The 20,740-nt window shown below is 42.7% G+C and overlaps 3 protein-coding genes across 5 annotated transcripts in view; 1 reads left to right on the top strand and 2 right to left on the bottom strand.

Moving 5' to 3' along the window:
* Positions 1-4,304, bottom strand: part of LOC133004716 (cyclin-dependent kinase 17-like) — a 39,833-nt gene extending 35,529 nt beyond the window's left edge. For all 3 annotated transcript variants that reach the window (XM_061074209.1, XM_061074211.1, XM_061074212.1), the window contains exon 1: positions 3,964-4,304. The gene's annotated coding sequence lies outside the window, so the exon portion shown is untranslated. The remainder of the gene's footprint in view (positions 1-3,963) is intronic.
* A 2,354-nt stretch (positions 4,305-6,658) lies between these two features.
* LOC133005366 (transmembrane prolyl 4-hydroxylase-like) lies at positions 6,659-19,182 on the top strand. Its single transcript, XM_061075028.1, has 9 exons — positions 6,659-7,358; positions 8,004-8,085; positions 14,926-15,122; positions 15,262-15,352; positions 16,262-16,424; positions 16,548-16,733; positions 17,083-17,173; positions 17,362-17,485; positions 18,110-19,182. The coding sequence occupies exons 1-9, from the start codon at positions 6,957-6,959 to the stop codon at positions 18,322-18,324; spliced, it is 1,551 nt and encodes a 516-aa protein (XP_060931011.1). The 5' UTR covers positions 6,659-6,956; the 3' UTR covers positions 18,325-19,182.
* LOC133005808 (secreted frizzled-related protein 5) lies at positions 8,498-9,963 on the bottom strand. Its single transcript, XM_061075600.1, has 4 exons — positions 9,770-9,963; positions 9,097-9,272; positions 8,928-9,014; positions 8,498-8,817 (listed from the first exon to the last, which is right to left on the bottom strand). Exons 1-4 carry the CDS (start codon positions 9,946-9,948, stop codon positions 8,498-8,500), a joined length of 762 nt encoding a protein of 253 aa, XP_060931583.1. The 5' UTR covers positions 9,949-9,963.
* Positions 19,183-20,740: the final 1,558 nt, after the last annotated feature.

Genomic DNA, 20,740 nt, shown 5'->3' with positions numbered 1-20,740 from the left:
ACACACACACAAACACACACACACACACACACTGACACACATGGCACCCCCTGCCTTTCTCTTTGTGTCCAACCTTGGAGGCTTCAACAAAAGCCATTCATCCTTTCAGGCTCTCAGTCTTTCAGGCCTATTAGAGACAGGCACTGCTCTGAGGGAATTCAAATCCTCATTCAGGACGACCGGCTTTATTTCAGCAGAAGATGCGTTTCGGCGAGTATCCATTGCTATCAACTCTGTAAACTCTGCCAGTTTACATGAGCCCAGTTGGATGTTTAAACCTCAGCCGGAGACGTTTCCCCCGAAATTAAAAAACATAAAAAAGTTAGAGAAGGAAACAATAGAGTTAAGTGCAGCATCTCATGCATTCATTTCATATCATCCGTCACCCCTGGATCATCACTATGGAACGACTCTACCTCCCCCCTCATTTGCATGTTTTCCCGTTCTTCACTAGAGAATAATAAGGTGCAGACGAGAAGATTGGATTGTCCTCGGGCATCCTCGTCCTCCACAATCACAAATGACTCATGTTCTGTGGGAACAGCCGATAACACAATGCACACCTAATAACCCAGATAAATGTTATCAACACACACTTATGCCTCCACCATGGCACACACACACACACAATAGTGACTAATTTCACAGTCGTCATCTTATCTCTGTTGCAATAGCCCACACCATAATGCAGTGGGAGACTCATTACCCAGCAGGCCATCGAGAGAAACACTTCAGGGTGCCACTGTATGTTAAATATGTAATTGAGATCTCCTATTTTATTTATACAAAAGGTGAAATGTGGTGTAACCTATCCTGTATGCTACGGAAAAATAAGCACAGAATTTACTAGTTAACTTTCTATTTCTTCCTGATTTTTAATAAGCTTTTTAAATGTTTAATTAGCTTAGAATCGCTGTGCATTGATTATAGAATCTCTTTCATCTTTTATTGTATGTAATTATTCAAAAACACAGACATTTCTGCCTGATGAGTCTATTTAAGTGGCTTATATGAACAGTTGTGAAGTTAAATTAAGTTGTGATGTCGGTTTAATATTTGCTACACTGCTTCACTAGTAGCTCAGTGCACATAAACTAAACTAGGCTGCATTTAGTACAAGACTTATAATAATGTAAAAAATCTTCCAGGGAGTTTTAGAAGAGTAACTGTGGCCTGGTGCTGACGGACGTGGCAATGTGAGGAGGTTGAAGGAGGCAGATCAGTGAGTGGGACTGGTCATGTGGCTCCCTGTGCAGGACCCACTCACCAGACACCGTGAAAACCGTGAACACCTCTGATACATAACTCCCACTCGAAAGAGGGACTGACTCCAGAGGATGTAGGACGCTCTTACTCACAATACACTTTTAGTTGTGCTTGAACAAACTATACCCCGCGCTTGATAAGTTCACCATAGAGGGTTAACACGCAAGTGATACCAAGGAGTGTCTGCGAAGAAATGAAACCTTCCTCCAACTTTGCCCTAAGTTATAATTGAGCAGCCTGTCTGAGTCGCACATCTGTTTCCACATGTGTATGTCTGGGTGGTTGCGTGGATGTGGTAGCATGGAGGTGAGGCCAACGGACACACCCCCCCGAGGAGGTCAGAGGACGACCACAGTCGGAATTTATTCAAGACACACACCATTTGGGTTGCTAGGTTACAGAACGAGGCTGGAACCGCAGCTTCTGTCTCTGATGGGAAAAGATCATGTTTTAAAAAGGAAACGGAGCCGAGAAGAGACGAAAAGCTGCAAATTCATAATTATCATCTCTCTGTCTTTGCTCTATATCCCCAATCCCACCCCCTCTTCCCGCATCCAAACGCACACACCCTTTTAATTGTAAGAAACTTCCAGCCCTCCAGTGCTTGGGATGCCACACAGCACTGCAGCATGCGATCCTTGCCAGCTCAGCTCTGGGATTCCTCTGCCTCTTCTTAGCCTCTCGGAGGTTTAAGAACGAATCGACCAGAGGACCTGAGTCTGCAGTTTTTATAAGAGCAGAGGCTTTTGACGGCTTGTGTGAAGTAGGGGTTATTTTAGCTTTAACCAGATATTGTCTCAGCCCTTTGCTTTGCATCACAAACAATCTGACATTCTTCTGCAATTCAGGGGCACAGGAATTACACGCATGCATGCCCACACATACAATGTGGCAGAGTGGAGCAGGCACTCAGTGGCACTCAGTACGCTGCCTGGCACAGTGGCCTGAGGTTGAATGAGTAATGCACAAATCTGCCCAACTACCGGAATCCTACACATGTCCACACAGATAGACCAACAGATAATCCAAAAAGAAGCATCTTGTCTATTCCTTAACCTGAAGCTCCAGAGTAAAATATGAAAATATTCACAATCATTTTACAAGTTACAAAACGAATCCTGACAACTTAAATTGCAAAAAGATCGGAAATGCTTCCAAATATGTTCAGGAAGAGTAACTGAAGCTTTTTCTAGGATTTTAGGGAGAATTGATTCAAAGTGCAGCAATATTCTTTAACTATTTAACTTTCCCAATTCTGAAACTTCAGTTGGGGCTAAAAGATGTTGCTAAAATCTGTATTAGGCTATGGGACAACGATATATTTGCTTTACAGAATGAAATTGTATGAAAATATATAGTAGCCTAATCAGTCATTGTGATATGATTCCACCCCAAGTTGGTAAAACACAATGTTGAATAACTGGCAAGATAAAACTTCTTTAGTTAGTATCATTACTATAAAAACGGACTTTTTGGTGTGAGCCGAAGCCATACCCTGGGTTAATAAATGCCATTATTTAAACCACAGAGGGGTGGACAACTGGTGACATTCAATCATAGAGGACATAGATTCAGGGGAAACTGCACAGTAACTGTCACTGTGCCAAAAAGTAAGACTGTATAATCACTAAAGTGGTGTAATTATGTATATTTTGTAAAGGTTGAAAAATATATACCAGAGCCCCTATCAACGCTTTAGTAAGGATGTCATTATTGTAATGAGGCAGTTCTGGGATGAAATATACACAGTAAAAACACACGGTTTTTATTGGTCTGGGGTTAATACTGAGATGTTGCTATTGCAGAGCAACACAAGGGCAAAGGCACTGAAGGATGGGCATGATTGTCAATCTGGACGTCCCACACTGAGATGGACATAAATAATTCAGTGCTAAATGATACCCTAAACACACTGCCCAGGAACACACATGTGATATTCGGCTATAGGTATAAGTGCTTCGCCTGTGCTAGGTTAGAATACAGATGGAAACCGATGGAACATCCCCGAGGTTGGGCACAACACTGCAGGACCGCAGCTCCGGACCGGACTGGCGGTGTCCCGGGTTTAACTCTGCCGCAGGCCGGGCGCACATACGTGGGCACCAAATCTCACAGGACTCGTTGCAAACTCGCGGGGACGGTTCGTGTTTGGCCTCATCGCCACAGAGATTCCTCCAACTCCACCTCCACCTTCCCACACCAACCAAACCAGGCCCTTGTCGGTCGGCTCCTCTACTCCCCGTGGTTTCCTGACACGAGTACCCGGGAGGAGGAGAGTCAGGCAGGGGGAAAGTTGCACAGCCTCCCGGCGCCCCACCTCTGGAGCTCGGAGGGGAAACAGGAGTGGGACCAACTAGTTTTAAAACCAGCACCACCATTACGATAGGTTTCAAGTACAGCACCCTGGGGAGTTCAAAGCGAGTGGGCTATCCCGTGCCTGGTGTTTCTCACTTTGCATTTTCTGCGATTTGGGATTTTTCAAGCAGCGAAAATTCTGAACAGAAAAGTATTCGTCCGGCTCACAGACGTGTGATCCATTCCAAATGGACACGTTCGTTTGTGTGAGACTGAAGTCCACCTGCAGTGTGGGGGTCAGGTGGTGGGACCAGTGATTGTCCCCATTGTTGTCCCGGTACTGACATGAATGTGAACACACAAACACACTCACACACACAAACACACGCCGCTGCCACTGACCTGCTTGTGTCGGTGCTGCAGGAGACTATTGTTCCCCTCCTCGAGTGGGGTGATCCGGGACAGCAGGGGGATGGATCCACTGCGACAAGTTCCTTCAACTACTTTGCAGTGAAGAAAAAACACACAACCCACGGCAGATCGTGTGTTCGGCCGCCGGATGACTGTTAACTCTTAACCCAGCGTCTGGCGGTGTGTCGCAGCGAGTCCTCGCCTGCGTGGCTGCATCGTCGGCCCGTCACAGTGCAGCATCCGCCCGGTACTTTCACTCACTCCCGGTCCCGTCCCGTCCGGCCACGATCAGCCATGTCTCCTCCTGCTGCTGCTGCTGCTGCTCCTCCTGCTGCTGCTGGTGGTGCTGGTGGTGGTGGAGGTAGAGGTGGATCCCGAGTGGAAGCAGTGGCGTGATCCCGGAAAACACCGCAAGGGGTGTGCGTGTTACTTTTTTAGAGGGGGGGCAATGTCCGGTCACCAAAGAGGCAAATCGTCATTGCTGATTGGTCCTGGTTAAAGGGTTCGGGATAAGATGTGAATTGTGGGTAGTTTCAGTTCGGGTCCTGGTCGACAAAGCAAAGTCCTGATAATGAAAGCTGTGCAAACCTGCATGTGTGTGTGTTTGTGTGTACTCGTGTGTTTTTGTAACCTTCTTTTCCCCACTACAAACCATTACCATATCAGGACCAGGTGACCTCATGGGGATCAGAGGCTGGTCTCTAATGAGGCAAACAGGCATTGTTGATTGGTTAGGGATAGGGTTTTGGTTAGGCTGTCTAAAATGAATGGAAGTCAAGTGTGTGTGTGTGTGTGTGTGTGTCTATATACAAAAGGGGGGTCGAATAGATTCACTTTTGTGGGGGGGTTCAGTGTCACCGGGGAAATTAGCCCTCATTACCTCAGCTCCTTTTCATCTAAATATGCACCTCAGAGAAAATGTCCTGCTGAATAATGCATGGTTTCAAAAGATTATGGAAATAAGACAGTAACACCAGGACCCACCAGTGCTTACGCGGCATCAACTTGAGTAACAATAGCACAAGGTTTAAATGAATCAGGAGGACATGAGATTAAAACAGGATGATTTTCTTTTGATGGCCTGTAAAATGGCTATTGGGTGACTACTGTGAGGAGATTATACCAAGATTTCCACATAAAATGCTTTAAGTTTTTTTTTTTTCTTGTGTTTCATAAAATAATAGTGGATGAAACCAAATTATTATTTTTCCTTCCAGAGGGATCACCTGAATCCCCAACAATTACCTCGACAGTCACACAGATGACACAGCAAACACAGTCGATGAGGAGAGCTGGTCTTCAGCGCCACCTTGTGGTTCATGTGAACAACAGTAGCATGTTTTCATTCATTAAGCTCAAGTCATTCAGTGGAGAAAATCCAACAGAGCTACTTTCAGCTTTTTCCTGAATTTGCAGCTAGAGATGAAGAGAATTAGAAAAAGATATCATGTACATTTTATGAATCAATAAAAGAAGTATATACTCAATTACTTCAGAAATGTGATGAAACATACAGTAACTGAGCTGGTTCAGTAGATAATTTAGGTAAGAGCACATCTCTACTCAAAGCAATGTATTCTGGATGTAAAGCTGTAAATAAGTATGAATCAGCGGATCTAGAAATACAGCCGATTCTGGTATTTTTTTTAGACTAAACATATTTTTCTTAATTTAAGTCGTTTTAGGGGCAAACCATTAAATTAAATGTAGGGTAATATAACTATGAGCTAAAAGGGGATCGATGCAGTCTAACACAACAGCCCTTGTGTTTATGATGTTCAGATTTTATTGAAAATAGGTGATGTTTCAAGGATTTTCCTTGTGGTACTTTTTGTTGCACTACAGTGAGGCCAAAACTACGTCTTCAAAATGACCATAGGATGAGCAGGTTCAATCAACATCTCTCCCAAACAATTTAAACACAACATCATAACCATGAAGGTTGGATTTATTTCAAGACTGTTGTAATGGACAAAGATGCACAACTGATTGCACAGTCTATGTAACTTAAAATAAACTCCTCTATTTACGATACAAAATAGGCTTAATACTGTTATAATAAGCCATGTCAAAACAGTAACTACATCTTAGCTAATTATACTTCTGTAATATAGTATTTGAGTTATCACAAGATACTGATATTTCTACAAATAATTTCTGTGGAATAAGAAAGCATTTAGCTGATGGTTTATGTAATTCGCAGTCTCTCCATTTGAAGATGAAACCATTACATGATCTTTTGATTAAAGTTGATCGGAAGAACATTATTCAGTGATAATAATGTTCATCTTTTGATGATTATCATCAACTATTTTTGCCTTACATGAATGTCAACTGAACATTCCTGGATAATAGCCTCTGGTATTTTTAACTGTTTTCTGACTTTATAAACATTTAATTAAAACAAAAAACACTTGATTTTACTTGTATTAAAGCTTCTTATTATGGTATAATTCGTAGTTATCAATAAAGAAAAGAAGAGTACATTTTCCTCTTCTTGTGTGACTGATAAACACCTACTTCGTCATCCAGGTTGTTTTTTTCCCCTGTGGCGTCGACCGCTAGAGGCCGCTAGCGGTTACCTGGAGCGGGAGCAGCGCCCCCTCTGCAGTCGTTAGCTTTCCCCTCTTGTTGTTAGCATGGCGTGTTGTTAGCTATGGTTGTTAGGCAGGTTGTCAGGGGCAGCGCTCCTGCCCAGTGAGCTAACAGGAGATTAAGGGACTTTAGATAACGATGACACATTCATTCATAAAAGGAAAGGACCGGTGCCGTACCCGTTTCTCCCCCCGGGCCTGGTTTGTTTCAGTGGGTAAAAGCAGGATCCACAGCGGCGGTGTGTATCGAAGCAGCCGGAGGTGTGTGGTGGGGCTGGACCCGTAGCTAGCTAGCTTTGTTAGCGTCATCGCAGCTAGGCGTAAAGGGACGTTACCCAGTAAATAGACACCCCCAGGTTTCCATTCTGATTTATTAGCAACCGTTTGAAAATGGAAGACATTGAAGACGATATGTTGGAACAGGAGGAAGAGGAGGGGGTGGAAGAAGAGGGGGAGTCCGACGGCAGCGAGAACCCATCACTGCTCCCCTTCAAACCCCCCAAACGCGCCACTCGGCTGCACATCGAGAGGAGCAGTGTCTGCTCTCGGGCCTACTTCGTGGTGGTCATGGTCTTCTTCCATGTGTACATCCTGAATGTCATCGCCCTGCTGCTCTACGTGCACTACAACAACGGCCCCGGGGAGCTGGTGAGCGCCGCTGAGACCCCCTCGGCACCAGGGGGTCCCGGCGGGGGTGACAGCTCCCTGCCCCCGCCTGCCCCGGCCCCCCCAGAGCTGCATGTGCAGGACCACAGTCAAAGTGTCAGTCTGCCTCGCATCGAGGGAATACGGGTAAGAAAAGTGGCATCGATTCAGGGCAAGGCTGTTTGCCACTGGCACTTCACTGATGGAAAGAGTCCCACAGTGCAGTGTGTTACCCTGGTATAAGCATGGGTACTGATATTAAACACACTAGCGAACATCAAGTAAGCGTTTGGAAAGAAAAGGCTACTAAACACTACTGGATTTACTAATAGCAAAGGTCCACTATAAATCTATACATTGCTTATGCTTGGTGTTCACCTTTTTTTTTACTATATTCTGAAATTACTTACTCAGATTTGCAAAATGTTTTGCTGTTTATCAAGTGTTTCTCATTCTCTTTCCATGAATACAAGTTTTAAATCACCACTGTCTCTCAAGACCCGAAAAAAACAGTCTTTAAACCTAAAGAAAATCATAATTAAACATTTATCAGGATATTTATTATCGATATGAAAATCTTTATCTTGATATAAATCTGGGACATACCGCTGAGCCCTATGTCAGTACAGTAAATAAATGGACTCAGTTTAAGGATTAATTGCTTACTTCCACCCCCAATACATGCTTTAAAGCCATTGTCACTGCAACAATAATGTGCATGCATGATAAACAGCCTATGATCTGAATCCCTATGTACTCATTGTGTTGATAATGTCTCCTGTACCTCTGCAGGTTGGACATGTTCAGCAGGTATCCCTTGTCCCACACAGTTCGCACGAGATGAGGACACTGAGCTTAAAACCTCTGTTATTTGGTAAGTAAAATGTGGTCTTTGGATGAGATGAATAAAGGATTCATCAGGCTTCAGAGAACAACGTTTAATTGATATCAAAGTCATACAAATATAGACCAGCAATATTTACTTGAACTTCACAGATACTGTACATTTTCTACCTTTACACCTTTTCTTTCTCTGACCCCCATTGCCTGAGAGGCAGTGTTGATACTCCATGAGCTCCTTTGTGACCAGCATATTGCATATTACCTCTTCCATACACACACAGAAGTCTGAACATTTTTTGTAAAGACTAGAACAAGAAGTATTTACAGTCATTTGCTCATGGTTAAATCGTATATATGCTTCCTTTAACCGCAGCTGTTTATTCACAATTGGTCTTCTTTACAATTCAGTTCTTTCAGTTAATTCTCTAAATGAACACATTATCTTAGCTCCTGCATCTGTGCTGTTTCCATTTGCGCGCAGCTCCCATCAGTTTCTTGTCCCGTCTTTGCCAGGCATAAGCCTTATTTACCACCATGCGCCCCCCCTGCACCGAGCCTGTCACTAGGAAGTTGCCGCCTTGGGGATGTTGTCTTGTCATGTTCCTTACACAGGTGGCGTCCCTCTCTAGCCACAGCTCAATGTGCGAGCGTATCTGCCCACCTAACAGGGGTCCATGCTTCAGAACATCCAGTTTGGCAGCCAGTGAGAACTGTGACAGGCTTCCAGGACTGTACTTGAGCCGCGTTAGACGCAGTTTCACAACTGGGTAAACAGATAAAGACAAAACTCTTGTCTATTATTTGTTGTACTGAATTATTGAAAAACATATACAACATATTCAGGTAAAGAGGTGAAAGAATACAGATACTCACCAAAATCACTCTTACAAAAAGTCTCCAGAGTATCTCTTGAAGAGGAGGCCTCCTCCAGTTCACAGTCACGGCAGCTCGCCAGAGGCACTGAAATATTTAAACTACTAATTAAATCGGCTGATTATTGAAGTCAGCTCAGCCATTTGAATGTGTGTAGTCAATGTCTAACCTCTCCGCCCGCTTGTGTGGACAGTGGTGTTGGTAATGGAGGAGATACACATAAGATGGTCTGCAGGATACTGGTCACAACGTAGAATTTCTGGCCAGGGGTAGCCATAGCAACTCATGATCGGTGCACAGCTGTCCCGTACAGACTCGCACAAACTTCTGCAGGGTGATATGAACCTGATAAAGTAGAAATGGAGAGGGAGCATGGGCAGTGCTGAATGGATGAAAGGGTATGAATCAATAGTGAAGTGTTAGAGAACAAACAACAACACTTGATTAGATGCCATTTGGTTCCTTGTTTTTGTTTCTCAGTCAGGGAGGTGCTACTGTGACTAAAAGGAGATTATAGTCCTTTAACAGCTTGGTTTGTGTGTGAAACTAGGGCCTCTCCCCAGAGACTGACACACATTTGCATAGCTTTCAAAGGGGTCTTCACCCTAGATAATCCTGCTTCTATGTAGCTTTGTAATTAATCTAGTCTAATATTCTAATTAAAGCTGGCAATTCTTTGCCCTCAGCAATGGGGGTTTTACTCTGGAACTCAAAGTACTACACTTTAACAATATCAACATTTATTTTTCATTTAAACACACAAAAAGTCAGTGTGACTTGAAGAGGTTGACAATATATGGTTACAGGAAATAAAAAATATTATATATTGTAATTACACTTACCTGTCAAGGCAGATGGGAGCGAATAGAGAGCAGAGAAAGATGCGGGCGTCGGGGTGGCACTCTCTTGCTAGAAGTGGCAACCAACTGGCACTCTGTTGTACGGCCTCAGCTGGAGAGTCGTGTCCCAGCAGGTTGGGCATCCTCATAGAGTCATAACCAATGTTTTGGCACAAGGCCATGCCGGCTGGGATGGGCACGCATCGAGAGGAACTGCGGGGCTCCCATAGTCCACCATCTCCTATAGAAAGCATGGATCTGAGTCCGGCATTAGCACCAGAGTCCTCCTCACCAGCTCTTCCTGCTGCAGCTCCTGGTCTAGTAACACGAGTATTTCCAAATCCAGTTTCAGGGTTGCCCTCTATACTTGCTTTGTCTTTTACCCCAGATCTAACCCTACCGCCAGTTCTCGCTCTGTCTCGTCCCTCAAGTCCTGCCCTTGCTCTACCAGCACCAGGACCAATAGCCAATGTGCTGCTAGGCCCCGCAAGCAGAAGGAGAAGTAGTGCCAAGGCTGAAAGGAAGCACTTTCTGGAGCTAAAATGAGGGCAGAGCACTGAAGTCATCCTGATAGCACAGTTAGAAAGTAGGAGAAATCCTGCAATGTGTCTCTTGAGTAAAAAACAGACTCCTGTGTAGCAGTGCAGGAGAGAGTGACAGAATAGGTGTATTTATAGTGGGCAGTGATTACATTTGCATAGGAAGGGTTAAGGGGAGGTGTCGAGACCAGCCGGGAGAAGGGGCGGGGCACACATTAAATGGTTATAAGAGATCTAGGTCCACTCGTATTTATGAGCAGATTTAAGAGTGTTTGAGAGAGTTCAAGGTTGCTAATGTGGATGATTTTGCGTTTGGATACCCTATGCCAAGCGTCTTGCAATCGTGCAGTGAAACTCCTTCACCCCCTTTCCAAACCACACTCAACTGCTTTGTCCCCCCCCCCCCCTGACCCTTTATTTTCTCACCCACCTCCGCTGCTGAGAGAGATTTGCTTCTTTTGAGAGATTGAAGGTGCCCCTAATAGTGAGGACACAGTTAATCTTCCCCCAAGTCGCAGCAAAAATATGACCATGTTAGAGAAATTAATCAGCAGAAAAAATCTCTCAAAGTGACAGGACCTGTTAGACCTGCCTCCAAACACAGAGAGTGTGTGTGTGTGTGTGTGTGTGTGTGTGTGTGTGTGTGTGTGTGTGTGTGTGTGTGTGTGTGTGTGTGTGTGTGTGTGTGTGTGTGTGTGTGTGTGTGTGTGTGTGTGTGTGTGTGTGTGTGTGTGTGTGTGTGTGTGTGCGCGTGCGTGTGTGTGTGTGTGTGTGTTTTTTTCCAACAAAATTGGTGCTGTCTTGCTGTGAAGCCATGGCCTGATTCCTGTTCAGACAAGCAGGTCACTTCCTTTCCGGGGGAGAAAGAGAGACGATGGTGGGAGGGAAGGGAGAGAGAGAGAGGCTCAGTCCCCCCTCATTCATATCAGTTATCCAGATTAATGAGGGCCGACTGGACAATAGGGATTAACCAAGTGGGTACGGTGTAAAAGACACGGGCGATAAACAAGGCCTCTACTGTACAGGCCGGAAGCCTTTTATTAAGAGGGTTAATGAGTAACAGACGTAGAAAGGTCGATGGAAGGGAGACATGAAACACTACTGCCTTCACACACGTTTTAAAGATTCTGATAGAAGAGATAAAATAAAATATGACCTTCAGTATGTTCTAGCAAACCCATGCAGACCTAAAAGAAATAATCCAGGTACAGGAATCTCATTCTCAGGAGACCAAAATAGAGAAATGGAACAGCATGGTCTAATAATAAATAGGTTTAAAATAAAAAGAGTACACCAAGTTCTGATTCTGTTACTTCTTTAAAGTAATTGATATTGCCAATTACTGTGTCCCAGAAGTCAGCGCTGTTCCTATCTTCCTTTGGGAAGTTAAGTGTCATCACTCATTATGCCTCCTAGTGGGATGTAGGCCACAACACAAATGACCCACTAGGGAGTGACAGAAGGGAATAGCTTTGGCTTGTTATAGCCTAAATCAGTGATGCCAGGGTTACGGCCCGCGGGCCGGACCCGGCCCGACTGTACATCACATCCGGCCCGAGGGTGATAAGGGGAGAATATAAATTTTAATTTAATTTTGATGGAATTTAAAAAAAAAAAAAAAATTAAAATTTTCGGTGGACTCCGTTAGTTGGTCTGTTGCTGCTGCCCGCCTCAGCTGCAGCAGCGCCGGTAGTGCTGATCGAGATGTTGTCAAAGAAGAGGAAGGTCGACACTGAAGCTCGCATCTTTCAGGATAGATGGAGAGAAAATTATTTCTTTTGGGAAGTAGGAGGCAAACCCGTGTGTCTTATCTGTCGTCAACAAGTGGCTGTACTAAAGGAGTACAACATCAAACGACACTACGAGACCCACGCCGAGAAATACGGCGAGTACACAGGGCAACTCCGGACTCAAAAGCTAAACGAGCTAGCATCATCGCTACAGAAACAGCAAGCCGTATTCTCCAAATGTCGAGATACACACGAAGGTTCGTTTTATTTTAATACATATTGTAACGAACTGATAGTTGAGTTCTGTTCTGTTCGACTGCTTGATATGTGGTTGTTATGAATGTTCCGCTAAGTACACCGTGTTGAATAAGTACTGAGATGTCCTGAGTGTCTGTGAATAGGTCGGGGTCGGACATGTGACAGTTCTTGACCAATGGCTGTGTGGGATGACAGGCTCTCATTGGCTGGTTCGTTGGCGTGTCAGGGGTGAATGAGGAAGTGGAGGAAGAAGACGAGTGTTGATAGATGGATAGAGAGAGAGAGAGAGAGAGAGAGAGAGAGAGAGAGAGAGAGAAAGAGAGAAAGAGAGAAAGAGAGAAAGAGAGAAAGAGAGAGAGAGAGAGAGAGAGAGAGAGAGAGAGAGAGAGAGAGAGAGAGAGAGAGAGAGAGAGAGAGAGAGAGAGAGAGAGAGAGAGAGAGAGAGAGAGAGAGAGAGAGAGAGAGAGAACTTTCCGAAGGGAAATTAAGTTGTCATAGCAGCCGGTACATTTGAATACAATACAATACAATAGAATAAAATAAAAAATATTGAGGTAGAAAGAATAAAAAACAGATGGTAATGTTATTGTTAGACAGTATATAAGAATAGTACAGTATATATAGTATATAATATAACATAATATATATTTATATATGATAGTAATTATACCAATATAAAAGCAGTATATAGTAATAATGGCAGCAACAGTATATATACTAATAATAGTAATAGTGATATAATAATAGTAATTATAACATGTACACATGTATAAATATGTGTATATAGACTTATGTATACAAAGAATATACAGAGAGTATGATATATTTTATAATTTCCAGTGTGATATGGGGGGGAGGGAATAAAAGGGGCTGGGGTTGACTGATAGCCAGGCTAGTGCCATAAAGGCACATGGGTGTGTGGAAATATGGGTTGGTGACTGGTGATGACTGGCAAAGTTAATGTGCCTCATCTGTTATTGAGCCAATTTAGTTTTTAGATAGCTCATATTTGCCTATTTTTTCAAGAACCGTTTTGTTTTACTAATTCCTACTGGATATTCAATCACATGGTCTAATGTTGGACTACTTTATTCTGGCGCTTTCTTTCTGTGACTCGTTTAGGCCTACTTGGCCTGGCCTTCTTTTAATTGGCGTTATTTTGCATTGACTTGTTTTCATGTGCAAGCCTTCAATAAATATAATAAAAGTAATTAACAGTTTACACTTTTGTTATTTATAGGAAATGTGTTTTGTTGGCACCTAGTCTATTTTGTTGCATTTCTAATTTATAAATGTAGGCTACTTGCATGGATAGGAAAATGTAACGTTTTTAGAGGGTAACTGTCTCCTGCTTTAGGCTATGTAATTTTAGGCCTCATTGTGAGGCTATTTTGGTGCCGATGCAATTTCTTATTGATGTGTAGGCCTTCATGAATAATTTCAAATAACCTACCTATCCATGTGTTGAGTCAGTGTTTGGCCTTTTCAGTCCGAAAGTGTAATCCGGCCCCCTGAGGTCTTGCTTGAAAAAATCTGGCCCCCTGTCCAATTTCACCCTGGCATCCCTGGCCTAAATGAACTGTATGGCGTAAATAAATTTCCTTCGCTTAAAATATGTGGGAATGAGAGGTATTCATATTAAGCCACATGTCATGTGCTTTAGCTTCCTTTTACCACACTGATATTAAGTCCTTATATTAAGCTCTTCTCATCCCTTTGGGGACTCCTCATCCAGATCATACGATTATTAGCATACACTGATCAAAGCATCTCCAAATTGCTCCATCACCCTGAAAGGCTTTGTTGTCTGACAGATCAAACCAGCACTGTTAACACACATATTTTAATCCACTTAAAGGCCCCTCACTCATTCATTCACCATTTCAGGTATAATGCAAATGCAATACACTTGTAGTTGTATGTCACCAGAGGTTGTAATAAAACTTAAACGCTCCTTTCAGACGTGCACTGAACTATACTTAATATTATTCAGAGTTTCTACTGCCAGCCCCCTAGTAAACACTCTGGAGAATGTCCAAGTGTGCCCATGTGAGAATACATTAGCAAGCAAGTTGGTGTGTGGATAACACAAAAATCGAAGACAAAAGAAGATGTCAACTTGGAGAGACTTTGGTGATGAGAGCCAACGACCTATGCCAATGATGTTGATGTGCTGTAAACAAAAATATGATCTCTACAGTGCAATTTATCTGTCTTGTCCATCCTCCTTTATGCATTCAGATGTTACGATTCTTTTGATTACGCCTTATCTCTATAAGCCATCTTGTCTGGGTAGACTCACGGTTGGTGGCTATTCTGAAAATATGGACCTTTCAGTTTAATGACTGTATTCAGGAAAGTTTTGTTGTGTGATATAGTTGTTCAGTGCTTTAAAAAATTAGAAATTAAGATGTGTTTACTTTATTCTGTCTCTCCTTGGCTAAACCTCCACAGGCTCCATATAATTTGCAACAGGAAATCACATTGTGTGCATTGAATGAATGAGTAATGTGAAATAAATGTGTTCCTTTTTGAAATTAGCATCTTTGAGAGGGATTGAGATTATCTAATTACACAAAGCAGCAGTTTTTTCTAACGTTTGCCGCTATTGTCTTTTTCCTGTTCTCACCAGAGATCCCTGGCTTCCTGTCAGAGGAAGAATGCCGTGTGGTGGTGCAACTGGCTCAGCTCAAGGGTCTGATGGAGAGCCAGACATCGTCACCAGTCCAGGGACAAGAGGAGTCCAACCAGCCACTACTTTCTATCAGCACAGAGGAGGTCTTCAGTCTGTTGGACCTAAACCAGGACAGGCTGCTGCAGAAGCAGGAGGTGAGAAGATACAGTCAAACAAGCTGAGAGGAAATAGATTTCCTGAAAAGATCCCAAGTGATGAATAATTACTTGAACTGTCTCAACAATGTTATGAATTTCTGTTAATTTGAGATAAACATTCTGGTCTCTTCTCCAGATTGTGAGTCACTCACGTTCTCGAGATGGAACATGGTTGAGCCCAGACAACTTACGGCAGATACTCACTGGTCTAGAAGCTCGTCCAGCAGGTTTGTGCTCTTGGGGTTTGTGTGTGAGTCAGTACATTTTAGGCTGCTTTGCAGTACAGTTTTGAAAAAGTACTTAACATCTGTGAAGCTCAGTTTTGGGTAGAAAGTTTTCTACAGAGGTTTTGTTTTCACCTTCTCCTTTTTTTTATTGTTGGTTTGTATGGGTTCTAATGATATTTAGCAGTTAGCTGAAGTTTGTTCTGGTCCAACTTCTGTGCTTTCAAAAGACAACTTTTTTCAGTTTTATTTTTCCTGCAATCAGTAAATTCAGTTGTTCAAGATGAAGATAATGTCAGATTTAAGTATATAAATATACTGGATTAATATCCTTCTGTTAAACAGTATGTGTGAGAGTTCTTGCAGCGGTGTTCTTTTGAACACAGTAAGCTGCTGATTGGTTGCTGTGATTGCGTGCAAGTCTTTGTGAGTGGCAAGGCCGGAAGAGGGGTGACACAGTTTTGTACACATTACAGTCCGGATGTGCCTCATCCTAACTCATTAAAGGCTGATTATTCTCCAGCCCCTTCTCTTAATTCCTCCCCCCGGATCCCCTGTATCCCCCAGCTCCCACCTCCACGCTCTTTCGTTAATCTTTCCCCTCTCCGGTCACCTCTCCTCTGGTACCCCGGAGCTATTGTTGCGGCTGGGGCGCGGTCCCCCAGAGGAAGTGACGGGGGCCAAAAGTTCACTCAGCTGAGAGTAACAACACAGGGTCCGTCAAAGAGGGGAGGAAGAGAGGAAAAGAGAGAAACGAGCTGTCATAACTTACTCGTCACTACATTGTCCAAGAATTCGAGATTTAATTGGAATCGTGGAAGACTGGTTTAATAATTTCCCAGGGGTCACTTAATAGCCGTATTTATGAGTTGGTCTTTTTTTTTAGATGGTGTTTGTGACTGTGTTTGGCAGGGTTGCTGACCTTGGAAGACTTTAGACGTGTTTATGATATGTCGCAAAGTCCAGGACAACAGCAAATTGGAAAGCTCCGGAGTCAGTTCAAACAGAGAAACAAACACACGTGGCTTTATCAAGGTCTGGGATCCCACCACGTGCTGCAAACACTCAGAAACAGGTAAATATACACACACACACACACACACACACACACACACAAACACACACAGTCATGTTGTTAGCACCCCTTACACTCATATTTGATAACATACTATTTTACCCCCATATCTCTTTTATCCAGATTAATCAGTCTGACACGTCTCCCCCCTGCGCTGGTTGAACTGACTGAGCCACTGCAGGTGATTCGCTATGAGCACGGAGACTTCAGTAATGCCCACCATGACAGCAGCCGTTCCCATTCAGAGACGACATGTGCACACACGCGACTGGCAGGAAACACATCTGCCCTCACAGAGGTCTCCTGCAGGTATGACACGTGCTGTTTTTCTACTGAACATTTTGAAAAGTTTTCACAGTTTAGTCATCTGCAGATCATTTGAATAATCTCCAAATTATCTTACCTTTTCATTTTCATCTTATCTACTAATCATATATACGTTTATAATAAATAATACAATATTCCTCTGTATGTATTTGTGGATTTTTGTGTAGGAATTGTATGATTCCTGAGATTATAATCAGTATTGGGCATAATTTGTTTCCCACCTGTTTCTCAAAACAAATCCTTCCTTTTAAACAGTATAACTTCTCTTAAGGGTTTTGTGAGAGACACTCTCATCTTCAAACTCACTTTCTTCCTTGTTTTGTTTTTCTAGGTATCTTACTGTGTCGTTCTACCTCAGCTCCGCAGAGGAAGGTGGTGAGACCTCCTTTCCTGTGGCAGACAATCGTACCTATGACGAGCAGGTTAGTGGGAAGTCATAAACAGTCCCAACCCTGCTTTTCTTTTTTCTGCTGTGAAATGATGACAAACGTACATGACCTGAATGTTGCTGATAAGACAAAGACATGACAAGGAATCTGACACCTACGTGAGCAAAGTGTGCCAAAACAAATGATTGGACATGAGGCGCTTACAGTTTTGTGTGTCCTAGGCACTGGGCCAGGATGGAGTTGATTTGATAGACACCCAGGAGACATGTGGCAGAGGGAACCTGAGAATAAAACCAACCGCGGGGACAGCACTCCTGTGGTACAACCATCTCTCTGATGGTAGAGGTAAGAGCAAAGAGTTGTATCACATTATTTTGATCAGGGGTCCTTTAATGTATAAAAATCAAATCCCATGTCAATTTACTTTTTTCTCACAAGTTCTGTGTGGATTCTAACTTTGTAGAAGTGAAAACTTACCACATTTAAGTTCTACTGTCATCAGCTTGATCTCAAAATATGTCATCCACATAAATGATGTGAGCGAAGTGAGAAAATTACTCATATGAAGGATCTGTCTAAAAAATTGGGGAGAAAAGGAAGTTTGCAGGCAGATGATTAGGTGAAAGTTTACAGGGGAATACATCTTCGAAAGGATGAGTTTAAAACACTCTTCTTCTGCCCTTTTCTGTCTTCCTTTCTCTCCATTTTAATTTTCATGTTTCTCTCCTGGCTTTTCGCTTTCTGCGACTTATCAAATTGTGGACACTTCCATCATAATAGCACCAGTATATCGCTTGATATTACAATCACGATAGGGTGGATTTATCTGAAAAAGGTCTGACGCTATCTCCGGGAGTTTATTGGGTCTAATTGTTGAAATATATCTGAATTTGTTCACCTCCCTCCATTAGCTACTTCTCTCATCCCTCCTTCCTTAATGGCGTTCTTCTTCTCCCATGCCTTCCCTAGGTTGGATGGGCGACTTAGATGAGTATTCCCTGCACGGCGACTGCCCGGTCAGGCGTGGGGTGAAGTGGGTGGCCAACAGCTGGGTAAACGTGGACCCAGATCATCAATTGCAGGTCCGCTACCAGAGACTAGTTGCTCAGAGGCACAAAGCTAAGTCGACCCTGGAGGAGCATTACCAACCTCTCTCACACAGTGACCTCCACCAGGATCTATAGCCGGCCCTTTTTAATTATAACACAACGCAACGCATCATCAAGACTGAGGCATTGTTGCATCTATGAAGCTGGTGAGTCCTGACAACCTTTCTACAACACCAGAGGAAGTTGTAGTTGAAATGGAAATTGCACAACATAGCATCCTGGACATTTTCCTTAAAATCTGTCTTGAATTTTGATACAGATTTATATCTGTCAGATGCATTGGTTTCCTCGCATTTTATTTATAATACATTACGAGAAGATATACATGTGTATGAATGCTATTCTCTATTAAATGTAGCCTTAAATATAATATCACTCCCTCAATTTAGTACAACAGATATCTGTGGTTACGGATTGGAGAGTTGGAAAAGATGCAGTCAGTCATTATGTAAAAGATGAACCTTCTTACCTGCCTTCCATTTTATTTATACAAGGCATCTGACCCCGTCGCAAGTCAGCATTATTTATTGTTATAGAGTTATAGGCTGTTGTCACAAGCCATATCAGTATAGTCCTCAATCAATGTTTTCCTTAGGGATATTATTTGTGAGATCGAGTTTGATTGTTCTGTTCTTGGGCTTTTTATCATGAATTGTTATTTAATGACTTTGCCACATCAAGTGCAAAAGCAGGACTGTTCCAAACTGATCAGACAGATCAGTTGTCACACTGGCTGTCGGAGGCCAGTCCTTCAGGTATAAAACTAAGGTCTTTAATATTAAAACTCTTGTGGCTCTTATCCTCACAACTCAAACCAACTTGTGTTTATTTATATTTATTATTTAATTTGTATGAATATTTATTTGAGTGTTATTTATTACCACCTCTTGGTGATTTTTAATTAAAGGGAGGAATATTTATTACAGTTTGATGTTGCACTGAATTTGTCACTGTATTTGTTCTATGTTATTAAATATATAAAGCAGTGTTTTAATAGTGGTGTGTGAGTGACGTCATTTGTGAAAATCTGATGTAGACACTAGATGTCGCCCAATATCAAATACAGCAGCTCAAGCAGGGCCGGCCTTGGCAGTGTTGGCACCCTAGGGTCGAGGTAGAACTTAAATTGAAGAGGTTGATGGTAGAGATTGAACCCCCTAGTTGACTTTATGTGAATGGACTCTACATAATTTGAATAATCTCAAATAAATCCCACTGATTTAGAACTTCACCTGACATCTCCTTCTTCTGGCATCTGGTAGAGTGGTTTAAGAGTGGGATTGTGAGTCAGATTCTTGTTTTAAGAACTAAATTGTTCTCATTTATATGAAATTATATTAAAAGTAATAAAAGGTGAAGGTTATGGAATTGCTCTTTTGTTTTTGTGTGAGGTAAATAACATACTGAAAACTTTATCAAGATCCTGTTATTCCATCATGAGAGGAAGCCTGTAACCAGCTATTATTGTTCAAATCAACTGGCCTGACAATGACTTACTTTAATAATCCATTGACATGTCGGAGAATAAGATCAAATGCCTGAAGCCCAAATAAACTTATTCTAAAGTCTTGTTTTTTCTGGCTAACATTCAAAAATATAACAATGTTAAGAAAATATTGACAAACTAGAATGGTTATCCATAAAATGTACTGGGTTATTTCTTTAAGCAGTGTCCACTCTTGCTTAAATTCTTGGAAAACCATTCAGTAATTTTTGCTTAATCCTGCTGACAATCCTGCTGACATTTGGAGAGGCGGTGGACTAGTGGCAGAAACTTGGACTATGGGCAGAAAAGGTCTCTGGTTCGTCTCTGGTTCGAATCCACGGAGTAACAACAAAAAGACGAACCTGGATTGATCTGTCCAAAAAAGGTCTCTGGTTCGACTCTGCTGTCGAACCAGAATCCAAGAGGATTCTCCCTACCCTGTCTAGTGCCCCTGAGCAAGGCACCTTACTCCCCTATCATCTTCTCCCCGCGCGCCGTACACGGCTGCCCACTGCTCTGTGTGTCCTGCACCAGATGGGTTAAAAGCAGAGGTTAAATTTCCCCTTGCATAAGTGTGCCTGTGCATGTGTGTGCATGTGTGTGGGATAAATAAATGTATCTTAAACACAACACAACCCCCTTAGTGAAGGTAAGCAGGGTGGGCTGTTTTATTATCATTGACTATACAAACCATATAGTTTTACATATCTCTGCCTCGTAGCCAGTTATATTTGGCCCAACCTGGTCTTCCCAACCCATTCCCTGTCGCTGCTGTCAATTAATCTCACACCCCAATATAAATTGAATGCTGATGAGACGTGGAAAATCCTGGATGAATAAAAACCGGCAGGTGCAGCAATGTGCCTCAAAATGACTCACTTTTCTTTTGAGGCTTCTGCTTCCACCACCAGTGGAGGCGGCCAGACATCCTCCCTGCATCTTGTACCAGCAACACAAGGTGAGTGAGTTCATTGTGTTCACTTCTGTTCTTCTATCCCAGGGATT

Source organism: Limanda limanda, chromosome 7 (genome assembly GCF_963576545.1).
Source record: "Limanda limanda chromosome 7, fLimLim1.1, whole genome shotgun sequence".
NCBI lineage: Eukaryota > Metazoa > Chordata > Actinopteri > Pleuronectiformes > Pleuronectidae > Limanda > Limanda limanda.
This window is presented reverse-complemented; position numbering and strand designations above follow the sequence as displayed.